Here is a 25,894-nt window from a genome sequence, read left to right as displayed (position 1 = left end):
ACACACACACACACACACACACACACACACACACACACACACACAGAAGCTGAAGTAGGCTCCAGGCTCTGAGCTGTCAGCACAGAGCCTGATGTGGGGCTCTAACCCAAGAACCTTGAGATCATGACATAAGCCAAAGTCAGACACTTAACTGACTAAGCCACCCAGGCAACTCTATAGTTATTCTATTTGTGATGGCCTATCCAGTTGAATTTCCTGACTTATGCTCAATCATAACTGCATTTATACAGGCACACTTAACCCACTCTGAGGATAGCCCCATGTACATTTAAATTAAAACAAAATTTGAATTTGACATGTTTGTCCAGCTTAAGCAATAGCAGTGGACAGAGACTAAACCCAATGTGTGTCAGTCAGATTTCACCTACATTATGATTTAATGGCTACCTGACTTTGGTTGATTAACTTTTGTAAACTTCATCTTATAAAGTGGAAAATAATAAATATATTCCTTATGGGATTTATAATTAGGATTAAATAAGAACATATGCAAAGAGTTCAGCATAGCACCTGGCAAATATTGAGCACAATTATCTTAGCCATTACTTATGATAGATGCTTCTCTTATTGCCCTATCTGCCTCATCTTCCCAGATAAATTTTTATTTTTAAAATAAAATGTGTGAAAGTGCATGTAAATCAGTTCTAAATAGGAGAACCTCATTTAACTTTTCCTCTTAAACAAGTGGCACCTTGAAGTATTAGACCAGTATAAATAACTCCTTACCATATATTTGATGTAATCTGAGGTAAAATGATATCAACTGGAGCCACACAGTTCACCAAAGCTGGGTAAACACTTTCTGCTGGACACGGCACAGGTTCTTTAGCCATTTCTGTAATCTTAGAATAAATTTCAAAAGCCGTTAAACAGAAGTCACCTGACTGAACATGAAAAATAAAGTTGCATGAAAACTAAAGCACTTCTTACTAAACACTTCTTTGAGCTCTTAAATTTAGGGCTACGTGATCCTGAGGACAGAAATCCTTTGGTTGAAGTGGCATTATGCTAGACAGAAGAAAGAAGAGAAAAAAAAAACTCACTCAGAACCCTAGAAACTCTAATTTTATAATTTCATTACTTAGATTGCAGTAATTTCCTAAAACTTTGAGAAAATGAAAAAATGTAATTGACTATTACCTAATCAATTACTTGCTGTCTTACTGTCTCTTCCCATTCTTCGTGTTTGCTTACCATGTCACAGACAAAACAATACATCCAAACCAAAGAAGTTTTGTTCTTTACTATTTTTAAGACAACTTATACTTAACTCATTCCTATGCCTGCATACATATATGCTTATTTCAAAGCCTACAGCTTACCTTAGATTGTGTAAGTGAAGTTTTAACACTTTTTACTGTGGGAGAATTATTTGAAGAATGGGATCTAATGATAGAGCATCGCCTATCAATGTCATCTGCCAATCCTGCTTGGTATATTGGATCTGCAAAGGAGACACGGCGAACCTGAAAACACAGGTCATGTTTTTATTTAACATAATTAAAGTTAAAAAAAATTCACACCATAAATTCTCATTATCAGGCCTCCCTGAAATAGAATGTGGGTTTAGAAGCTTAATTTACTTCAGTAGAAGCCAAATGCACATTGCTGTAGTTCTTCCTAATGGCTGCTTTCATAGATATTACTTAATACCACAGATCATTCCAATTATCCATGTTCTAAATGGTCTCTACATAATATATACCAACAAAGACTGAAACAGGGACAGTGGCAGAAACAATGAAATTGTATGCAGCAGTTGAAATTGTATCATCAAATTCTACTCACTTTGTAGGCTTACTACAGTAACTTAAAAAAAATAAGGTAAAGAGGTAGAAATGGTACTAACTGGGCTCTGGTGCATCTTACTAACCTCTGCTCTAAACTCTTTGAGGATACCAGAATCACAGCAACTGAGTGGCAATTTTTGTCTTTCTTAGTCCCAGCATGAAGTCATTTTAGCTTCTACTAAACTCTTATGTGTTCATTCATTCAGCTATTTGATATAAATACACAATAGAGCATTTATGCCATTAACTATATATATAGCTTCCTCACGTTATGAGCAAAACAAAAAAACTATCATGAGACATCCTCACCTATATATATATATATATGTCTCCTGGTCTTGATTCCCAAGAGTGGGCAGATTCTGTATGTATTTGCTATAGGAAACTACAATGTCTTACTGTTGCCTACATAAAAATTAAATATGAGAGGGGCGCCTGGGTGGTGCAGTCGGTTAAGCGTCCGACTTCAGCCAGGTCACGATCTCACGGTCCGTGAGTTCGAGCCCTGCGTCAGGCTCTGGGCTGATGGCTCAGAGCCTGGAGCCTGTTTCCGATTCTGTGTCTCCCTCTCTCTCTGCCCTTCCCCCATTCATGCTCTGTCTCTCTCTGTCCCAAAAAATAAATAAACGTTGAAAAAAATTAAAAAAAAAAAATTAAATATGAGGTACTATCAAGCAAAACATGACTAGTTAACTTTTATCACCAATCTAAAATATATATACAGAAGAAAAATAAACTATACTTAAGAAAAAGCATTCTATCTTCATACTTTCCAAAGACTTCTATGGACAATTTAATTAAACTTAAGATACTTACAAAACACACACACACACACACACACAGCCTCAAAATAAAAGCAAAGCCAAACAAAACCAAAAAACTGAACTGTCAGTGTAAGAATTTTTGGTGTATTTGAGAAGTCTTCACAATGTCCTTGCTAAAGGCAAAATTAAGTATATCTTAGGTCTATAAAGCATGTTTGTATATATAAACACACGTATTCTGCAGTAAATGGCAGATTCAATTTTAAAGTTAAAGAATGCTCACATCATACCTTTTCAGAACTCCTTTGCTAAGCAGAGGACAAGCTCAGCTATGTAAGCACGTGTAACTTTTCCTTTTTTAATTTATTCAATCAACAAACTATGTGTAAGTTATAGGGTCAGGAGCTAAATCAGATACATAGAGAATGGATTTTCACAAAAGTGACTTTAGTGAAGATGGGGAAATAAAATTAGAAATGCAATCCCATCCAGAAACTGATAAAGGCACAGCCTGAGACTTTTTCGTTGTAAGGTCTGGAAATGAGTTTATATAAACGCTTCAATGTGAAACAGACCATACAATGTCCTACCACACAGTAAATGCTAACTAAAGCTGTTTTACCACCATTTCTAAATGCTTCCTCATGTTATGAACAAAACAAACAAAAAAACTATCATGAGAAATCCTCACCAATTCTGCAAAAGGTGAAAAATGTACATGGCTGAAAATCTTCAGTGTCCTCAAGTAAAGACAGATCTAAGTCCCCTTTTATCAACACTTTTCCTTCTGCCTACCCTTTTCCCTAGGCACCTTGGTAAACATTCAAAATAAGTGGTCTAATATTCTATCATTCAACAGGTGTCACTGTATGACCAAAATACTCAAAGTAAATATGGGCTAATTAATATTCAACCTCAATTCCCCTACCTTGTGAACAGGTGACGATATCTCATCTTCATGTGGTCTTTTTAATCCTCTCTTTAAAATGCTGGTGGATGGAGAAGCCAAAGGAGACCAGACACAGCGTGTCTGCATGCCACTAGGACTGCCATTTGCTGATAGAAGTAAAGGATCAAGTTCCCTTAATTTTTGAGGAGATGCATTATTGTCTTCTGTTATTAGTTCGGAGATGGCTGTTTCGGATGTCAGAGATTGTGAGGTTTCCTCCACTTTCTCTGAAGTAGGGTGAACTTCTTGTAAAATTTCATCATTCCCTTCTACCATTTGATTGTCATCTAATGTTTCTTCAGACTTACTAAGTTCAATATTTGCTTCAGTTTTATTAGAGTCCACCTTTCCTTCTTCAATACTCATCTCAAGTGTATTGAAAACAAAGCTGTCGATTCCCATAGTCAATGTCTTTGTATTGGCCTGTACAAGCTTAGTAGATATTTTAGTAGTCAAGTCCCCATCCTCTGTTTCACTGACTTGGTCAGCTTCAGCATTTACCTCACTAATCACTGTCTCTTCATAATTTTCCATTTTAGCATTCATTTCTTCAGATGAGTTTGGACTAGATTCATCACTTCCTTCATCTAATTCCCCAACTGCTGTTTGTTCAGGTATCTCTGCCTGAGCACTCACTTTTACAGGTGTGGTATCATCAGAATAACCAATACCAGAATTAAATTCTTTAGTTACTGTTTCTTCGGCATTCGGTTCTTCAGCTGCCTCTGCTTCAGAGTTATCACATCTTTCACTGTTTATCTCCATTACCTCTTCTTCAAAAACAACAGTTTTGGCATCCTTTTGTTCAGATAAGCCTGCTTCAGATTGATCACTTTCTGTATCCAATTCAACAGCTTCTACTACTTCTGGATTAAATATTGCTTCAGCTTCACATGCATTTGTTTCAACACTGGCAATGTTCTCTATTGTTAGTTCCTTCTCCAGGACAGCCTCTGGCTTTTCTTTGTTAATCTCCAAAGTAGAATATTCCAGTGAATTATCTCTGGAATCATCTAAAGATGGGCCAACAGTTTTACACTTTTTATCGGACGGCCCTTGGCTCTCAAGAGATGTTGCTTCTGCAGAATTCGTATCACAAGTTTCTTGTTCAAAATTCACTACTTCGGAAGGAAGAGGGTTTTGGACAGTATCTTTTTTGAACTCAGTCTCAGATAGGACTAACAAATCATTAACAGTATCATTCTCCTCCTTGAGACCCAAATGAAAATTCACAGCATGATGCTCATCTGAAAGTTTTACCTCCGAGTACAGATTAACTTTAGAAGTTTCGAATACAGGTACAGCTGTTTGCATGTCTGTCTTTTTTGTTTCAGTGACCTTTACATCGTAATTTTCCATATTCTTTAACCCAATGAGTGACTTTTCCTGAGGTTGTGATTTTTCTCCACAGCACTCACAACTTTTAGATCGCCTTACCCTCCTACTTCTCTTATGTTGGCATTCAAGTGTTTGAGAAGATTTTTCAGAAAGCAAAGAAATGTCTGATGTCCCTATTTTTGAAGATTCTCCCACACTGTTATTTTCTACAGAATCTCGTTTTTGTAATCTCTTACTGGCATTTCTAGTCCTGAGATTTGATTCTGGCACTGATGGGTTTGAAAAAGAATATTCTGCACACTTGTTGGTTTTGATTTTTCCCTCATACGTATTTGATACGTCATCAGAAACCTGCAATAAATCTGAAGATACTGTAGAATCTTCAAGAGTTACACTACTCTCATCTTTTTGTTCACAAATCTGAGATTTTATGTCTCTGTCTACGTCAGAATTTGCTTTACAATCAAGTGTCTGGTTTTCAATGTTTATACATTCTTGTTTTACCACTTTCTCTTCTTGATCTTCAATGTCAACACTATCGCTGCTTTTGTTTTTCCATTTTCCAGATCTCTTCTTTTTAGAACCTTCTTCTTTTGCCTCAGAACTATCAGATTCTGAGTTTTCAATGCTGGATAGTAAACCTTGGGATGCTCTTCTTGTTTGATACCGTGTTCGTCCACTTACTGGTTTTTCAGAGGACTTTTCTGCAATGTCCTGAGCACCGTCGCCCTCAGATTTAATATTCTCAAGGTCTAGCTTTCTTTTACTTTCATCAATTTCAGCATTAGTGCTGGTTTCCACAAAAGTCTTCTCATGTAAGTTAGTTCCTTTCTCTACATTTTCCTGCACAGTTTGTTCAGAAATCAGTTTTTGCTTAAGTAACAAGTCATCTTTTACCTGCAATGGGCTCTTCTGAAGAGGTTTTTCTTCTTCTTTACGTCTCTCTTTTTTTTGATTATTTTCTTTCTCTTGGCTGTCAGTGGTGGGCTCTGCTATTTCTGAACGTCGCCTTGACGATCGTCTAAGGGTTTTCTGGCTTGGAGTTATCTGAATAGTACTATCCTCATCTACTATTTGATCTGCTGGTGTTACAGTTGGGGGTGTATTTTCTTTGGATTCTAAATTAATTCCTAATGTTTTGTCTTCTACAGTACTGTTTTCTAATAACACTGCATTTTCTATTGTTGGCTTAAGCACCATATCCTCATACTCCACTGCAGATTCAGAGAGATGAGTATGGTTATTATCTAACATACATTCTGTCTGATTAAGAAAACCAGGTTGGTTATTTTCTAAGGCTACCATTCCATCAACAGATTCCTGAGTATTTTTCTCCTGCTCAGATCTCATTAAGAGCTTAGACCTTTTATTCCCAGTTTGTTCACCTTTACTCGACTTTCGGCTTGATCTCTTAATTCCATGCACTATTTTTTCAGAGTCAGATTTTACAAGAGCTATTTCTCTTTTCTTTGTTTTTGATGGAATATCTGTTTTACTCATGTTTTCCTGGTTATTTTTCACTGTAACAGTTGATGACATATTATTTAAGGGAGATGCACTAAAAGGTCTATTTTCTGAACCATCAAACTTCTCCAAAGTAATAAAAGTTTGCCTCCGACTTGTAGGCTGTGGGGGAGTTCCAGAAATGATGACATTAGAAACTGAGCTACTGTTGACATCAAAAGTATTTTCTGCACTAGATGCACATTCAGTTGGTGTTTTCGTTGATGAAATTAAAGCTTTCTTTCTGGCATCATTATTACTGCTCAGTATGTCTGGGCTGGTTTCTTCAATAGAACCACTCTCATTATTTGAAAGGGAACCCTTTTCAGGATGTTCATCCATACCACAGTTTTCTGTGACATCTTGAGGAATGACAATGTCACTCTCCATTTGTTCCTCCTGCACAGAGAAGTACACACATATATAGATTAGTCTGCAAATAAGTCTGACTTTGTGGGGATATCTTAGTATAAAACTTCAGTAACTCAAAAGGTAACACTTGACTTTCAATATTTTGCAAATATTCCAAAGGTGGTGGTAGACACCCATTACTTTGTGTTTCTAATTATAAATATTTAATAAAGCCAAATATTTTATTTTAAACACAAATACCCACAAATACAATGACTACAATTCTGCCAAAGTCTGCCAATAAGAGTTAAGAGATTATGCAATACATCTTAAAATTACTACACAAGACTTCATAATGGAATGGTAATTCTAAAAACCCCAAAATATGAAATACCAAATATACCTTAAATATCACCTTGGAATCTTCCTTTGATTTTTCAGTTAAAGTAGGAACTTCCCTGAAATAAAAATGTGCAAATTAAAATACTGTTTTTAAAAATTTTATTTATTCTTTTTAGAGAGAGAGAGAAAGAGAGTAGGGGAGAGGCAGAGAGTCAGGGAGAGACAGAATCCCAAGCAGGATCCCTGGTGTCAGCTCAGAGATTGATGTGGGGCTCAAAACAACGAGCCGTGAGATCATGACCTGAGCCAAAATCAGAGTCAGACGATTAACTGAGCCACCCAGCTGCCCATAAATTACTTTTAATTAAAAATTAGAAAACCAGTTACTTCAACATCTTCCATACTTACAAAGACTCTTCATGAGTATATTGAGAAAACAAAGTATCCTGTGAAACATCCAGGTTATTATACATGGCAGGAATATCGCACCTAAAAAAGATCTTACATAAGTAACTTCAAAATGCGACATTTCTACAATTAGAAATTAAACTTAAAACTGTACATCTAATTGTCTTTTAAGAACAATATAAAATCAAGGCTTAGATGCTTATTTTCCATGAAATCATCTTCCCTATCCTCTCCTCCAACACTACCTCCATTAATGATTCACCTCTGAATTCAGAAATATTTGGTACATAACTAAGTTACCATATGCATTATGAAATGCAACCATGTATGGCACATCTTTTCTGGCATTAAAATACAGATTATACATACAGTACCTCAGTTCTAAGCAGAAAGTTATAATTGCTGCACGACATCTAAATGTGAATACAGAATATCTAATTCAAGATAAAAGGACTACAAACCTCTTTGTTTTGAGTACTTCTTTCTGATGTTCAGTTAGTATTCTTTCCTTTGCTTCTTTTCCTTCGGAAGGTATAAACACAAAGTCGACAGACTTTTCTTCTTCCAAAGGCATTTCACTCTTTGTTTTTGGAGAAGGCGACTCTAATTTCAACTGCAAATTTTAAAAAAGCAAACGTACCAATCTCTCTTCTAGCCCTCTAGAAAAGGTCTTCAATAATGACTAAGAAGTTTGAAATTCAAATCTATATGATATCCTTGGTTAATAATTAGTACAATGTCGCTCGCTTTCATTCTACCTCTAAAAAAAATTTGGAAAGTAAAAATTATTACACCTTTTTAAAAAGTAGGCAAGTTACCAACAAAGCACAGGCAAATATGGTTTTCAGGACAACATATGAAAATCAAATGGTTTGGCAAGAGAGTGTATCACCAGCTCTCAAGCTGAAGCATAAACTAGTCAAGTTAAGTAAAAGTTGCCAAAAAAATATGCACTACAGACCAAGAACACTGCTACTGTTACTTTTACTATTTTTCAATGCAATTGTTTTCATTCTATATCATAGTTGCTACCTGACTATATTGGAGTCATTCCTTAAAACATAACATTCTTTCATTTTGCCAAAGGCCATGGTTTCAAGACTCCAGAATATCCTTATTGGAAGTCACGGAAGAGACAATTATTGTCTGAAGATCAGATGACTGGCAACTAGTTAAGATTACGAGTTTTAGATTTAGATGTCTTACCTCTGTGTTCTCTTTTACCAGAAGTTCTAAAACAGTCTCTGATGCTACCTATTCTATAATTATTCATACCTATAGTTGATTCCATTTCAAGGAACTTAATGGATTAACCATACTTAATGGATAGGTGCCTGAATTAACTATACTTAATGGATGCTACATATTAAACAGACTTAAACCTCAGGAAGAATGAATCATCTCCCAAAGCTTCTAGATTTCCATGCTATCCTACGTTCTTTTAGACCAAACTCTCTAATTCTTCTTTAATCCTTTTATTTAGCCTTTAATAGCTTTTTCTTCCAATTAGAAGCTATACATTCTCAAGCTACCATATACTCTAAAAGTTCTATTAAATAAATTTTGGAAAAACATACTTGGCCTGGTGGTTTCATATTTTCTTTCGCATCCTTTGTTTGTGCCAAAAAAGAATCTCTTTTTCCACTTGATTTTCTTTCCATGCCACTTATCTTCATATTTAACTGTGAATTCTCTGTCTGTTTTATTAAAAATAAAACAAAAAAATTTTTAACGTTTTATTTTGAGAGTGAGTGTGCATGTGCCAAGTGGGGAAGGGGCAGAGAGGCAGGGAGACACAGAATATGAAGCAGGCTTCAGGCTCTGAGCTGTCAGCACAGAGGCCAACACGGGACTCAAACCCACAAACCATGAGATCGTGACTCGAGCCGAAGTCAGACGCTCAACTGAGCCATCCAAGCGCCCCAAAATTAAAACTGCTAAAAAGTACAAATGCTCTACTTCTCCTTTTCATGCTTTGAAAATTCCAGTGTAATAAATGCTCATTTCAAATATTAAAATTCTTTCTCACTATTCAAACTTATTAATCATGTCAAAGAAAAGAGCCATTGTATAATTCAACATCAAACAGATTTGACATTTCTAACTTACACAGCTGTTGTGCACCATTTTTAGAAATTTTATAAAATCTGAATGTTTTGAGAATTTTACAAATTCTAAGAATAAGATACATCATATAAATACTTAAAATGAATCAAATTACTGGACTCAAAGACCCTTCCAATTACTGAAAATATTTCTAAGAAGAAAAATCACAGCCATGAAACTTTAAACATCATACAACCAATAAAGCATACATGATAGGCCAAGAACTAACACTAGAGTACTCAGTTGGCCATTAACTTTTCTCTTACAGGTTCTAAACAAAGAACAGCTAGACTCCATTTGTTGTTGCTGAATAGAAACAAAGTTGTCTAAGAATGTGGTACCTCGTGGACATGCAGTACCCATGTCTTTACTCCTTGATCCTCAGACAGTAATTGTTACTGGCCAAAGTACCCTGGTTTCAAGTGGGTGTGTGACAACAAATATGTGTTTTTCTGACAAAAGGAATGAGGGATTTGATGGAAAGAACGGAGAAAAATGGAAGGGTAGCTCTTGCTTAGACATGGACCAATAATTATTATTTTGGTTTATCTGAAGTAACACTTAACCATGTATTATAATAATTACACCATTTGCAAAGGAATACATATGAAATGCCATAGTTCAAAAAAGATAATTAATGAACAAAAACCAGACTATTTACATGAGAATCTATGGTGAAATTTAATGCCCTTAAATCATAAAAGTATTTCAGGTCAACGGGCAACAAAAGCTAAAATAAATGAAATTCCATCGAATGGAAAAACTTTTGCACAATGAAGGAAAGCATCAGCAAAATGAAAAGGCAACCTACTGTATGGAAGAAGATATTTGCAAATCATACTTCTGATAAGGGGTTAGTAAACAACTTAGTGTTTTTAAAAATCCCAAATAAAAAATGGGTAGAGGACTTGAATAAGTATTTTTCCAAAGATATACAGATAGCCAACAGGCACATGAGAAAATGCTCAACATCACTAATTATCAAGGAAATGCAAACAAAACATGAGATATCACCTCACACCAGTAAAAGTGACTATTAATGGAAAAGACAAAAAATAACACGTGTTAGCAAAAGTGTGGACAAAGGGGAACCCTTGCACTATTGGTGGAATGTAAATTAGTACAGCCACTATAAAACACAGTATGGAGGTTCCTCAAAAAATTAAAAACAGAACTACCATACAATCCAGCAATTTTACTTCTGGGTATTCGTCCAAAGAAAACAAAAACACCAATTTAAAGAGATGCACACCCTCAACTTCATTGCAGCATAGTTTACAATAACCAAGATACAGAAATAACCTAAGTGATCAATGAAAAATAAATGGATAAACGGATAAAGTATATACAAAAAAAAAAAAAAAAGATATATACACATGATGAAATATCACTCAAACATAAAAAGGAATGAAATCTTGCCCTTTGTGACAACATGGATTAACCTAGAGAATATCATGCTAAGTAAAATCTCAGACAAATACTATATGATTTCACTAATAGGTACAATCTAAAATACAACATGAACAAACAACACAGAAAAACTCAAAGACAGGAAACAAACTGCTGGACACCAGAGCAGGGATCAGGTGGGAGCGAATGAAATAAGCAAAGGGGATCAAGAGGTACAAACTTCCCATTATAAAATACACGAATCAGAGCAATCGGGTGGCTCAGTTGGTTAGGCATCTGACTCTTGATTTCGGCTCAGGTCAGGATCTCAAAGTTCATGAGATCAAACCCCATGTCAGGCTCTCCACTGACAGTGTGGAGCCTGCTTGGGATTCTCTCTCTCCCTCTACTCCCCCCCGCCCACACTCTTTCTCAAAATAAACATATAAAAATAAATAAATCATGTACAGCACAGGGAATAGTTAATAATACTGTCATAACTTTGCAGGACAGATGATCACTAGACTTATCATGAAGATTGTTTCATGATGCATAAAAATATCAAATCACCAAGATGTATACCTGAAATACAATATTGTATGTCAGTTACACTCGGATTAAAAAAAAAAAAGTATTCAAGCCAGACAACTGAGGTCATACAAAAATCCTGTATTATGATGTTCTTATATTCAAGTTTTACTTAAGTCAGTAACATATTTTAGGTTTTTGTCTTTAAAAAAATTTTTTTTGTTTAATGTTTAATTTTGGCAGAGAGAGAGAGAGAGAGCGAGCGAGCATGAGTGGGGGGGAGGGGGGGCAGAGAGAGAAGGAGACACAGAATCTGAAACAGGCTCCAGGCTCCGAACTGTCAGCACAGAGCCCAACACGGGGCTTGAACTCACAAACCGCGAGATCATGATGGGAGCCAAAGCTGGACGCTCAACTGACTGAGCCACCCAGGTATCCCTAGGTTTTTGTCTTTTAAAAAATTACACGAAAATGGAATAAATGAACAACACTGAAAAATAAAAAAAATCCCAACTTACTCCATCTGAGTATGGGCCACTGGATTCCTCCATAAATTCAACATTTTCCAAACCAGGCAAGAAGAGCAGAAATTTCTGTTTGGCTTGTCTTAATATTGGTCTTTAAAAAAGTACATAAACATATATACCTTGAGTCAAGTAATACTGGTGAATACCAACGATGTTAATAAGGACACTTTAATTACAATTTTAAAGTGACAAAATACATCGAGTTTAAAGACTTTCTCTATATACACACACAACTAGGAGAAATGTAGACAGTACATTTAGTTTCTTTGCTACATTCTTCAGTTCCCAAATTCTCTTATTTAAAAATTTTCCAAATTTTTATCATACAAAATTCTCAAGCAGGAGTAGACTTTTACATTAAATTCCCATGTACACATCACCCAGATGTAATAACCATCAATTTCTTGTCGTTTGTATTTCTTTTATCAAGGAAAGTTTTAAATTGCTTTTTATGTTCCTAAAACCAAAGTTATTCGAAGGTCCAAAGTAAACCAAATAATGTTTAGTAATTACCACATCCTCAAAATAACATTTCAATTGAGGAATCCTCTGCAATGATTCCTCTAAGAAAAATTCATTTTAAAACAAAAATATCAATTTACATATCACAGTAACTGTATGAAATAAGTTATTAGCATACTTTAACTCTTCAGGATAAGTCAACATCGTCACTTTAGCAAATGTGGCATTCCAGAACTGAGCGCTCTGTTTTCGAATCTGTTTATTCTTGTGCAAAAATATTATGCATAATAATGGAGAGATCTGTTCAAGAAGTTCGCTGTCATAAGTTCCAGTGTAGCTGAAGTGCAGACAAGTAATTATCTCTCCTAATAGCTTTTCTAACTAGGAAAAAGGAAAATTTTGTTAGGATAACATTTGGAAATGTGCTTTTAAAACAGTAAAGATAAAAGCACAAAGAATTATAAATTAAGCAACTCACAACATGCTACCACTTCTTCAATTTTTACAATTCAAATGGTTTTTAAAGCACCTATTTCCTTAAATACAGGTTTATTATATAAACTGACAAACTGTCAGGTGAAATTAATTATTGATGTAAGATTTGATGTCAAGCTTATTTTCCATTAACAGAAAAAATTATTTTCTCATTAACAGAGATTAACAGCTGGCTACACAAGTTTTACCTATAAATACTCTCCCATATAAAGGGATAAGAGTTAATGAGGTCTATGAATTTAAAGCAATGTTATTCTTCTTTAAAAACTATCTTGTGTATGTGTCCATGTCATGTTATTAAATGCCTTAAAACTGAAAATATATAAACCTTTTAAAAACCAGAAGCATATGTAAGGAAGACAACTATCTGAACTCTAACATTTTTTCTTCATGAAGCTATGTTTTACAGACAATTGTCTATTTTTACCTTGTTGCTCATACAACTATACACTTTAGGAACTTCATCAAGCCTGGGAAGAAAAACACAAGAGTACCACTTATATTTCAGAAAGTTAAGCCTAAAAATACATAATGCAGCCATAAAAATGAGACATGTGTAGTGATTTTAAAAGGTGCCCCAAATCTTCATCTAAAAAATGTCAAATTACCAAACATTAAGCATGAAACAAACCTATTTTTAAAAAAGGAGTCCAAGAAAAACATCTGGAATAGACCTCAAACTACTAATACTAGTTTACTTGTTACTGTACGTTTTTTAAAAAGCATATATTATTTTTGATGAAACTTAAAAACTGAAAGACATACAAAAAGTTGATGTATTTAGGGTTCTACTTTGTAAAATTTGTTCCTGAAACTTTCTCTATGAATATAACTTTAAAAAGATGGGACAATTATGATTGAACCACATAAGCTTGACAGAAAAGACATCAATGAATCCTTTCAAGCTGCTTTTTAAAAAGTATGCTATTTGGGATATTTTCATGGTTTTTTTTTTAAGGCAATGGTTGCTTCAATTCAAATGTAAAGGATAATGTAAATTAAAATAATTTTTTACAGGATAATTCAGAAATTTAAATGTGTATACCATTTGGACCAACAATTTAACTTCTAGGGCCTTGTTCTGCAGACGTAGTAGAAAATGAGGACACTGATGTGTACAAATATGTTCAACTATAATATTGTTATGAGTGAACAGGCTGGAAAAACACATATGTCCACTAATAAAAAATTGGGTACAAAGTTTCATGGAACCCTATGGAGACATTAAAGACAATGAGATTCTTATATGTATGGTGCAAGATACATACAATATATTTTTTTTATTATTTTTTATTTTATTTTTTCAACGTTTATTTATTTTTGGGACAGAGAGAGACAGAGCATGAACGGGGGAGGGGCAGAGAGAGAGGGAGACACAGAATCGGAAGCAGGCTCCAGGCTCTGAGCCATCAGCCCAGAGCCCGACGCGGGGCTCGAACTCACGGACCGCGAGATCGTGACCTGGCTGAAGTCGGATGCTTAACCGACTGCGCCACCCAGGCGCCCCAGATACATACAATATTTTAAGTGCACGCCATATACTTAATGGCAAAGTAGCATGTCAAATATGCTACATGTAAGTCATACACTTAACAGGTGTATTTATTTGTATTAAGAAATCTAAAAAGAGATGTACTAAATTGAAAAGGGGGGTTGAGGGGTGCCTAGGTGGCTAAGTTAAGTCTCTGACTTTAGCGCACGTCATGATCTCGTGGTTCATGAGTTCCAGCCCCACATCAGGCTCTGAGCATCAGCTCCGAGCCTGAGCCTGCTTCAGATTCTGTGTCTCCCTCTGTCCCTGCACCACACACACTCTCTAAACATTAAAAAAATTTGTTTTTGAAAAGGAGGGTTGAACTACCATACAAAATTAAAAACTCACGATTTCTACCTCGTTTTATGTATGATTTGAACTATCTTTTTAACAAAAGCAGAGTATATTGTCCTCTTCACTAAATTGTAGATTACCATTTGTAACCACACGCTGCTAGGAAAATGACCAAAGTTTGCTACCTATATCCAACACGCTTAATTTAAAGCTATTAAGTCAAAAAATACTTACTTTGAGTTTTCATAAAATAATGCCAGAGGTCTTGATAAAGTTGCAAATATTTTTCGGATCATAGAAGGCAAAGAAATACGTCCAAGTACTTTGGAAAGAATACTGGTGACTGAGTTGCCAACAGTGAGGAGAGTATCAGAATGTACTTCCTTGAAGCTCAGAGTATGGAAAGAGTAGATCACTTTCACAATAAGTTTAAATAAAGAAGCCAATTTCCCTAAAGGTTCTTTCTTCTTTTTGGACCAATCTGAAGGTCTCTGTGGTGCTAAGATAAAATTGAATTTATTAAAAAGTCAAGTACTTTGAAAAGTGTCATTGTACATCTTTACAATTTATCTCATTTAAATGACAGATACTGTACATCTCATATACGTGTTTCTGTAGAATGATACTCAAAATTTTAAAATGATATGCCATTATTGGATATACACCATTACAACCGTATCTTTAAAACAGAAGCAGAGACAAAGGAAAACTATTTGGCAGATCTAGAAGAATTCCAGAAAAGTGGGTGTCTTTTCTCTAAACAATTATAAAACGCATTTCAAGTTTTTATATTCTCTGAATTTCAACTAATTCGTAAGTACTAAATTATGTAAGTTCCAAAACTAAATTTTAAAATTCAATTTTTAAAACAAAATTTCCCTTAGAAATTATTGCTTCCTGTATAATAAACTGAACCCTACAAATAACATTAATCAAATCACAGATCCAAATCCTCAGCAAGAATACAGGAAAAGCTTAAATTTAAAGAAAAAGATGTATCTTAAAAGCACTGTCCGACACTCCTGTTTACTATTCTTAGATTCTGCCTCTCTTCAGATACCTACCTACAGGGATGAATCCACTCTGTCAAAAAAACAAAACAAAAAACATAGTCCAAAATTGGACCCGTTTCCCTCAAAGAATCCAGTCTCTAAAAGTAGAATAGCTCAGATTTAAGAGAAAACTTTCCTTCTTCCCTAGAATCTGTTTCCCAGATGAATATAAATTAGAATGGTCTCCCTGAAATTCCAGGCCAGGATGTTAAGCCTGACAAGACAGCCCATGAGTCAGGCAACACCTATCCCAAACGTCTACTCAAGAGGATCCAAAAGCAGTGACATCTTAGTCACAATGACTAGACCTTGGTTTCTAAACGCCATCTTCAGCAAAAGGAACCATGTTTCTTGGAAATATGTCTGGTTCCAGGCTTAAGGAGGGAGAAGTACAGAATGAGCCTGATTATCTTATGCCAAAGTTCTCAAAAAATAATGGAAACACATGAAATGGTCAAAGAGGCAAACATGAGCATAAATATTAATAGCAAAGAATTTAAACCAATGAATAACAGAAACTCACAGTGGTAAAAATAAAATGGGACAAAGGAAGTTCTATCTTACATTAGGAAGTCATCTGCACCTGGAAGTGACTGGTGCCTAACAGTGCTCAGTAACGGCAGAATGATTTCTTAGAATAGAGATAAATAATAGGGACAGCTTTTAGAATTAATTAAAGACAAAGGAGCTAAGCATCTTGACACAATTTAACATAATCAAATGAAACAACGAACTATTCTTCTGGTAACATTAGTGTTTCAGGCAAAAAGCATTAGTGGATGATAAAATCATGAGTGAAAACTGGCTGAGAAAAAAAGTATATAGTCTCAAATAACCTGCCACAAAACATTAATTTATTAATCATAGGTACTCTACAGTAATTTACAGTGGAAAACTTGGCAGATATTGTCTTAACCAACTAGCAAATGTTAACATTACCAGTACTGCGACAAATAACAACATTTTAATAACAAACATCAAATTTTCCTGCCCAGATAATCCCTTGTATAAGATGGCAAGTAAAGTCACTCTTACTACACAATCTCTAAATAGAATAATATTGATCTTTCAGTGTTATACAAAGGAATAAAGATGTGGGTGCGTATGTGACAGAGAGAGAGAGACTGTGAGCATGGGCATGTAAGAGCATTTAAGCTCCTAGCATACCAAAGTTATATAACAAACTTGTAGGACATGGTTATACATCAAAAGTCAGCAAAATGAGGTCAGAAAAAATATTAGGATTTGCCTTGACAACAGTTTAGACAGTCGTGTTTATCAAATACTGGGTGAACAAAATAAAAACAAAAGTACTTACATTTTACTTTTGGCTGATATTTAATATTATATGGTGAGAAGTCAATGCAATCAACCATTACAGTAATAATATGAATGATCCTATCTAAGAGCAACAAATTCTGGGGAAGAAAAATTAAATATTATATTAGAAACTTCCAACTACTGGCATAAATTCCAAATATAGCGAGCATCAACAAAAAATATAAGACATTCATTCCCACATATAACCTATAAGGTACATGAAATACAGTTATGAATACTTGCTCATTAACTTCTGTGTGCCAAGTACCATAATTTTTGTTTCTCAACATTTAGGGAAAATAAATCATTTTTAAGATGTCCAGTAGACTCAGCATATAAACCAATAAAATGAGTCTGACGAACAAGGTTCCCTTTCTTTTTTAACTTATAAGTTCATTTATTTTTTTTAGTAATCTCTACACCCAACACGAGGCTCAAATTCATGACCCCAAGATCAAGAGTCACAGGAAGTTAACACCTATTCTCTTGAAGCAGTTCCAAAAAATAGAAAAGGAAGGAAAACTTCCAATGCATTCTATGAAGCCAGCATTACCTTGATTCCAAAACCAGACAAAGACCCCACTAAAAAGAACTACAGATCAATTCCCTGATGAACATGGATGTAAAAATGCTCAACAAGACATTAGCCAACCATATCCAACAATACATTAAAAAAAATTATTCACCAAGACCAAGTGGGATTTATACCTAGGGTGCAGGGCCGGTTCAATATCCACAAACAATCGATGTGATTCATCACATTAATAAAAGAAAGGACAAGAACCACATGATCCTCTCAACAGATGCAGAAAAAGCCTGTCACAAAATACAGCATCCTTTCTCTCATCCCTCATGAAAGTAAGGATAGAAGGATCATACCTCAAGATCATAAAAGCCAAATATGAATGACCCAATGTTAATATCATCCTCAACGGGGAAAAAACCGAGAGTTTTCTTTCCCGCTAAGGTCAGGAACAAGACAGAGATGTCCACTCTCGCCACTATTATTCAACATAGTATTGGAAGTCTTAGCCTCAGCAATCAGATAACACAAACAAATAAAAGGCTTCCAAATCGGCCAGAAGGTCAAACTTTCACTCTTCGCAGATGACATGATACTCTATATGGAAAACCCAAAAGATTCCACCAAAAAACTGCTAGAACTAATCCACGAATTCAGTAAAGTTGCAGGATATAAAATCAATGCATGGAAATTGGTTGCATTCCTATACACCAACAATGAAGCAAAAGAAAGAGAAATCAAGGAATTGATCCCATTTACAATTGCACCAAGAACCATAAAATACCTAGGAATAAATCTAACCAACAAGGTGAAAAATCTATACACTGAAAACTGTAGAAAGCTTATGAAAGAAATTGAAGAAGACACATAAAAAAAACAGAAAAAGATACCATGCTCCTGGATAGGAAGAACAAATATGGTTAAAATGTCAATACTACCCAAAGCAATCTACATATTCAATGCAATCCCTATCAAAATAACACCAGCATTCTTCACAGATCTAGAACAAACAATCCTAAAATTTGTATGGAACCAGAAAGACCCTGAATAGCCAAAACAATCTTGAAAAAGAAAACCAAAGCAAGAGGCATCATAATCTCGGACTTCAAGATGTATTACAAGGCTGTAATCATCAAGACAGTATGGCACTGGCACAAAAACAGACACTCAGATCAATGGAACAGAATAGAGAACCCAGAAACGGACCCACATATGTATGGCCAACTAATCTTTGACAAAGCAGGAAAGAATATCCAATGGAATAAAGACAGTCTCTTCAGCAAGTGGTGCTGGGAAAACTAGACAGCGACATGCAGAAAACCAAACTTGGACCACTTTCTTACACCATACACAAAAATAAACTCAAAATGGATGAAAGACTTAAAGATGAAAGACAGGAAGCCATCAAAATCCTCGAGGAGAAGAAAGCAGGCAAAAACCTCTTTGATCTTGGCCACAGCAACTTTACTCAACACGCCTCCAGAGGCAAGGGAAACAAAAGCAAAAATGAACTATTGGGACCTATCAAAATAAAAATCTTCTGCACAGTGAAGGAAACACTCAGCAAATCTAAAAGGCAATGACAGAATGGGAGAAAATATTTGCAAATGACAGATAAAGGGTTAGTATCCAAAATCTATAAAGAACTTATCAAACTCAACACCCAAGAAACAAATAATCCAGTGAAGAAATGGCCAAAAGACATGAATAAACACTTGTTCAAAGAAGACATCTGTCCAGATGGCCAACAGACACATGAAAAAATGCTCAACATCACTCGTCATCAGGGAAATACAAATCAAGACCACAGTGAGATACTGCACCTCACACCTGTCAGAATGGCTAACAACTCAGGCAACAACAGATGTTGGCGAGGATGTGGAGACAGAGGATCTCTTTTGCACTGCTGGTGGGAATGAAAACTGGTGCAGCCACTCTGGAAAACAGTGTGGAGGTTCCTCAAAAATTTAAAAATAGAACTACCCTACAACCCAGCAATTGCACTAGGTATTTATCCAAGGGATACAAGTATGCTGTTTCAAAGGGGCACGTACACCCCAATGTATTATAGCAGCACTATCAACAAGAGCCCAAAGTATGAGTCCACATGTCTGTCAATGGATGAATGGATACAGATGTGGTATATGTATATAAACAATGGAGTATTATTCGACTATCAAAAAGAATGAAATCTTGCCATTTGCAACTATATGGATGGAAGTAGAGGATATTATGTTAAGCGAAATTAGAGAAAGACAAATATCATATGACTTCACTCATATGAGGAATTTAAGACACAAAACAGATGAACACAAGGGATGGGAAGCAAAAATAATATAAAAACAGGGAGACAAAACATAAGAGACTCTTAAATATGGATAACAAACAGAGGGTTACTGGAGGGGTTGATAGAGGGGAGATGGGCTAAATGGGTAAGGAGCATTAAGTGATCTACTCCTGAAATCACTGTTGCACTACATGCTGACTAACTTGGACGTAAAATAAAAAATAATAAATAAATAAATATCACATACTCTTCCAACAAAGTCCACTAGGTGCCCCATAAGAACAAGGTTCTTTTTTCTTGTTTTTAATGTTTATTTTTGAGAGAGAGAGAGAGAGAGAGAGAGAGAGAGAGCACAAGTGGCAGTGGGACAGAGAAAGAATCTGAAGCAGGCTCCAGTCTCCAAGCTATCAGCACAGAGCCTGATGCAGGGCTTGAACTCACAAACTGTGAGATCATGACTTGAGCCGAAGTCAGATGCTTAACCGACTGAGCCACCCAGGGGTCCCAAGAACAAGGTTCTTAATTAGAGTCTTTATCAAATTCTTCATGAAAATTACAAGTGTTCACCGAACCCAGTGACAAAACAAAACAATGAAAAAGTTGCTAAGCTCCCTCATACCCTTTCCTCCTCCTCCTGTAATCCAACTAAAACAAAAATAAAATTCATAGAAGCATCAGAGATTTTCTGGAAACATTTTTTTAAAGGCAGGGAGACTAAACACAGAACCAAGAAAATCCCAGCACCATGAGTTCCAAAAAAAAAAAAAAAAAAAAAAAAGCACCCCCAAAAAACCCTTCCTAGCAAAACTTTTTTTTTATTTTTGAGAGAGAGTGTGTGCACAAGCAGGGGAGGGGCAGACACAGGATCCAAAGCAGGCTCCAGGCTCTGAGCTGTCAGCACAGAACCCAATGCAGGGATCGAACTCACAAACTGTGTGATCATGACCCGAGCCAAAGTCAGATGCTCAACTGACTGAGCTCCCAGGCACCCTCCTAGCAAACCTAAGTAACAGAAGACACAGTGAGAGTTCTGAGAAAAAAGTTAAAACACTACTGAAATTAAAGATCTATAAAACAAATGCACTTTCTTCTCCCCTTATTCTCCATTACTATCCACTTTTCCACTTCACTGGGATAATTCACATGTCTGCCCCCAAAGACAATTTCCCCCAATGAGTATTAAGAGCCAGAAGGAAAGCAGCAGTGCCCCAATGAACCAACAAAAATTACACAGAAAGTCCAGATGACAATCCATATTTTCATATACAAAAGATGTTAAATCCCCAGGTGTTTCCTTCAGGCTCCAATGACCAAGTAAAAGATGCCTCTAACTTCAATTTGCTATCAAGGCTGGAAAAAGAGGGGCTCTCTCTAGGAAACACATTCCAGATACCAGTATTGCTCAGTATTAGCCTTAATCAATAAACATGCACATTCACAAGGAGAACCAGTCATGGGAAAGGTGGGCTAAACATCAACAGTACTAACCCATAGGAAAAATCTAATAACAAACAAAAGGAAATTAAAAATAGTAATCACAGGAATGCCTGCGTAGCTCAGTTGATTGAGCATCCAACTCTTGCTTTTGGCTCAGGTCACCATCCCAGGGTCATGGGATCAGGCCCCATATCAGGCTCCATGCTGACAGTGCAGAGCCTGCTGGGGATTCTCTCTCTGCCCCTCCCCCACTCTCTCAAAAAAAATAGAGAAAGTAATAATAACTAAAAAAACCACTAATTAAAAAAACAAAACCATTATCAAACACTTCAGCATTTAAACCACAAATTAAGTCACAAAGTAACCAAGCTCCTAGAAAGCAGTACCAAACAAAACACAAACAGGTGTAGAGAAAGAAAAAGAAGGGACGCAAAAGATAAATTCAAAGGCCTAAAAACCACCTAAAACAGTACTGAAAAACAGAAGGGACAAAGAACACCATTAAAGCAAGGCAATTTTTCTGAGATGAAGGCACAGCTCTTTAGATTGAAAGGGTCTACTAAGCATCTAACTTCAGCTCAAGTCATGACCTCAGTTTAGGAGTTCAAGCCCCACACTGGGCTCTCTGCTATCAGCACAGAGCCTGTTTCCAAACCTCTGTCTCTGCCCCCCTCTGCCCCTCCCCGTGTGCACCCTCTCTCTCAAAAATATTTAAAAATGATAAAGACACCCCAAGAGACACCCTGCTGAAATGTCTAAATTCCAAAAACTAGAGAAAAATCCTGTAACTTTACAGAACAAAGTTATTAAGGAAAAAAAAAAAGTATCAAAGTATGCATCTGCAACAATATAAGCTATAATAAATAATTTTAGTCAAAATTCTGTGATCTAAATTTTCTGGAACCTAAAAATTATAACTAATCAATACTGATTAGTTATATGTACCAAACAAGGATGTTATCAGTCATATGTGGGTGTGTGTATCTTATATATTAGTACCAGGTATCAGTTATCATTTATATATATATATACATATACACATATGTATATACATATATATAAAATGTGTGTGTGTGTGTGTATATATATATATATATATATATCTGTTTTTTTCTTAAAGGAAAAAAATGGAATATAGGAAACTAGGTTGAGCAACAAAATATCCTCAAATTTTGTAAACTTACTTATTTTCCAAGTTTTATAGTACCCTGTATAACAATATAGTAAGTAAAACTTAGGTTTTTTAACAAAACCTGAAAGGTGGTAAGTATAAAAATTTGTAGGAGAGTGGTATCAATGTCTTTACTTGCTGGGGTAGAATGTTACGGATATGAACTCTTCAAATCTAAAAGATGAATAGAAGTTTTAACAGTATATCTGAAAGAAGCTAAAGATTAAAACACATACTCCATTTCCTATTAAATATAAGGTTAAATCTCTAATTATTAAAAAGACTTCCATATTTATTTATATGCTGCAAAAGACACATAGGAGGAGCATCTGGGGTGCTGAAAATGCTCTATAACTGACCTTGGTGATGGCTACAGAAGTATTTCGTATAATAATTTGTCAAACTGTATTATTTCATGCAATTTTCTTTGTATTGCTGGGTAAGATTTTTCATTTGTTATTTTTTAAAATGTTTATTTATTTTGAGAGAGGGGGAGCACGCAAGTGAGCACAGGAGGGGGAGGAGTGGGTGGTAGGGAGAATCCCAAGAAGGCTCCACATCCAGCACAGAACCTGAGGAGGGTCTTGGTCTCAGAAAATGTGAGATCATGACCTGAGATGAAATCAAGAGTCAGACGTTTAACGAACTGAGCCACCCAGGCACCCCACGGCAAGTTTCTTTTTTTTTAAAAAGATTACACAGGGCACCTGGGTGGCTGAGTCAGTTAAGCATCTGACTTTGGCTCAGGTCATGATCTCACAGTTCTTGAGTTCAAGTCCCACTTTAGGTGAGCTTGTGCCCCACTTCTGCTTCTGTCTCTCTCTGCCACTCACTCACTTGTGCCCTCTGTCTTTCTCAAAATAATAAAAAATGAAATAAAAAAAGATTACACAAATTCTCAAAAAGGCATGAGCATATTCATATGAGTTAATATCAAGTAGGTAAAATTCAAAAAGGTAGAGAGGAATTAATTACCATGAAGACAAAAGCATGATGACGTAGCATCAAAATATGTAATAAACATGTTCAAATATATCAAATTCACAATCAGGGAGATAGTTTACCAAGGCTCTTAGAAACAGGTGGTAGGGGGCTCCTGGGGGTTAAGCGTCTGACTTCAGTTCAGGTCATGATCTCACACTTCGTGGGTTCAAGTCCCGTGTCAGGCTCCAGGCTGACAGATCAGAGCCTGGAGACGACTTCAGATTCATGTCTCCCTCTCTCTCTGCCCCTCCCCCACCACCCTCAAAAATAAATAAATAAACATTAAAAAAAGACAACAGGTGGTAGGGGGAAAATGACAGAGTAGAAGGAGCCTAAATTCACCCTATCTCCAAAATACACCTAGGTAACACTCACATCAGTGCAAATCACCCAGAAAACAACACAAAGACTGGCAAAACATACTCTCCATGGCTAAATGTAGAGAGGGGGCCATATGGAAAACAGTAGGAAGGGTGGAGATGCCTTTGGGAACCAAGCTGACTCACAAAATGGTCCCCAGTAAGGAAGGTGATGGCAGGCACAGAGAAGGGTGAGAAGCAGACCCCATGCCAGGCACCAGGGAGATGAATCCCCATTAACATATGGCTTTGAAAAACAGAAGGGCTACTTTGGGAGTTCTTACAATCAGTGGGGCTCAACACTTGGAACTTCAAAAATCAGCTGGTTGGGCCGGAACTGCCAGGAGAAACTTGAGTCCCCACCCATAAACAGCATAACAAACAAACTTACTGAGATACAGCATAGACGCAGCAGTTTGAGAAACACCTGGAGCACAACGGAAAGACATTTATGACTCAACTTCAAACAAGTGCCGGATGAGCAGAGGTCCTTAGGAGACTTCTGTAAGAACAAAAGAGCTGGCAGGTCCAACTTCTTTCCCAATGCCCAGGCTAGACACATGGACATACACAGGAGCTAGCGCAGCATGAACATTCTCCAATTAGCATGCTAAAGTCTTGCCCTGCACCTGTGTTTTTCTGTGGACTTGCCCCTCTAGCCCGCCCATGGTATGGCAATGGGCAAACAGTCCCAACAGGAATCACGAGGACTCCAAAGTGACTCCTACCCCAGGAGAGGGGAACATAACCACATACACCATTCTAACTGTGGCTCCAGCAGTGGACTCGGGGCAGACATCAGGACTGCCTGCAGGCCCCACCTACCAATGAAAGCTTCTCAAGGAACATAGGGAAAGTAACACAGAGTTCCTTGCTATTGGCAAACACCTGGTCTGACTCAACTCAAGCCCAAGACGGCACCAGACTGGCCTACTAACAACATAGGGACAAACCTAGCCAACAGTGAGAACCACTGCAGACAACTGGACTGAAGACAAAAGCGACTCAGACACAACAGCAGCGCACATACAACACATGTATGAGACACCCTCAAGAACGAGTTTCTGGTGAATAGGGGACACTGAAATACAGGGCATTGCAGGACCTCTCTTTATAAGGCCACCACTTGCAAGAAGAGCAGGAGATGCAGCTGACTTTCCTAACACATAGAAACAGAATTACATAAAATGAGGAGACAGAGGAACATGCACCAAATGAAAGAAAAGAACAAATCATAACAAAAGACTAATAGACGAAATGGAAATAAATAATACGCTTGATAGAGAATTTAAAGCAATAGTCATAAAGATGCCTACTGGACTTGGAAAAAGATTGGAGAATCTCAGTGAGACCCTGAATAAAGAGACAGAAAACATTAAGGAAATTCAGTGATACCATCAAGCATAATAATATCCACATTACAGAGATCTCAGAAGAAGAGACAGAGAAGGGGGCAGAAAATTTGAAGAAATAACTGAAAACTTCCCAAACCTGAGAAAGTCAACAAATCCAATTCAGGAGGCACAGGAGAATCCTCAACAAAATCAACCCTAGAAGGTCCACACCAAGATACATAGTAATAAAAGTGGCAAAAAGCAGTGATAAAAAGAGAATTTTAACAGCAAGAGAGAAGAAACAGTTATATACCAGTGAAAACCCTTAAGCCTATAAGCAGATTTTTTCAGCAGAAACTTTGCAGACCACAAGAGAGGGACATTAAATATTCAAAGAATATGAAAGAAAAAGAAAAGAAAGAAAGAAACAAACACCAGCAGCCAAGTATGCTCTATCCAGCAAGGATATCATTCAGAATAGAAGATGAGATAAAGAATTTCCCAGACAAAACATAAAGGAATTCATGACCAAAAAACTAGCCCTATAAGAAATGTTAAAGGGGACTCTTTGAGTGGAATGGACCTTAAGTAGAAGAAAAGCAGGAAGCACAAAAAGCAGTAAAATG

At 36.4% G+C, this 25,894-nt stretch overlaps 1 protein-coding gene across 6 annotated transcripts in view; it reads right to left on the bottom strand.

Moving 5' to 3' along the window:
• The window catches only part of RIF1 (replication timing regulatory factor 1), a 71,291-nt gene that overhangs the window by 6,737 nt on the left and 38,660 nt on the right, over positions 1–25,894 (bottom strand). For 5 of the 6 annotated variants that reach the window (XR_005790291.1, XM_040475033.1, XM_040475036.1 and 2 more), the window contains exons 21-33: positions 17,172–17,271; positions 15,036–15,300; positions 13,401–13,443; positions 12,657–12,859; positions 12,008–12,107; positions 9,044–9,163; positions 7,928–8,079; positions 7,467–7,547; positions 7,120–7,174; positions 3,504–6,764; positions 1,344–1,487; positions 952–1,029; positions 748–863 (exon numbers count right to left, since the gene is read on the bottom strand). Coding sequence is in view for 5 of the 6 variants with exons in the window: in XM_040475033.1 (XP_040330967.1) it covers positions 748–863; positions 952–1,029; positions 1,344–1,487; positions 3,504–6,764; positions 7,120–7,174; positions 7,467–7,547; positions 7,928–8,079; positions 9,044–9,163; positions 12,008–12,107; positions 12,657–12,859; positions 13,401–13,443; positions 15,036–15,300; positions 17,172–17,271 (4,718 nt within the window). In the remaining variant the exon portion in view is untranslated. The remainder of the gene's footprint in view (positions 1–747; positions 864–951; positions 1,030–1,343; positions 1,488–3,503; positions 6,765–7,119; positions 7,175–7,466; positions 7,548–7,927; positions 8,080–9,043; positions 9,164–12,007; positions 12,108–12,656; positions 12,860–13,400; positions 13,444–15,035; positions 15,301–17,171; positions 17,272–25,894) is intronic. The other variant, XM_040475037.1, reaches the window with a different exon arrangement.

This window comes from Herpailurus yagouaroundi, unplaced genomic scaffold (genome assembly GCF_014898765.1).
Source record: "Herpailurus yagouaroundi ecotype Mexico unplaced genomic scaffold, PumYag 140, whole genome shotgun sequence".
Taxonomy (NCBI): Eukaryota; Metazoa; Chordata; class Mammalia; order Carnivora; family Felidae; genus Herpailurus; species Herpailurus yagouaroundi.
This window is presented reverse-complemented; position numbering and strand designations above follow the sequence as displayed.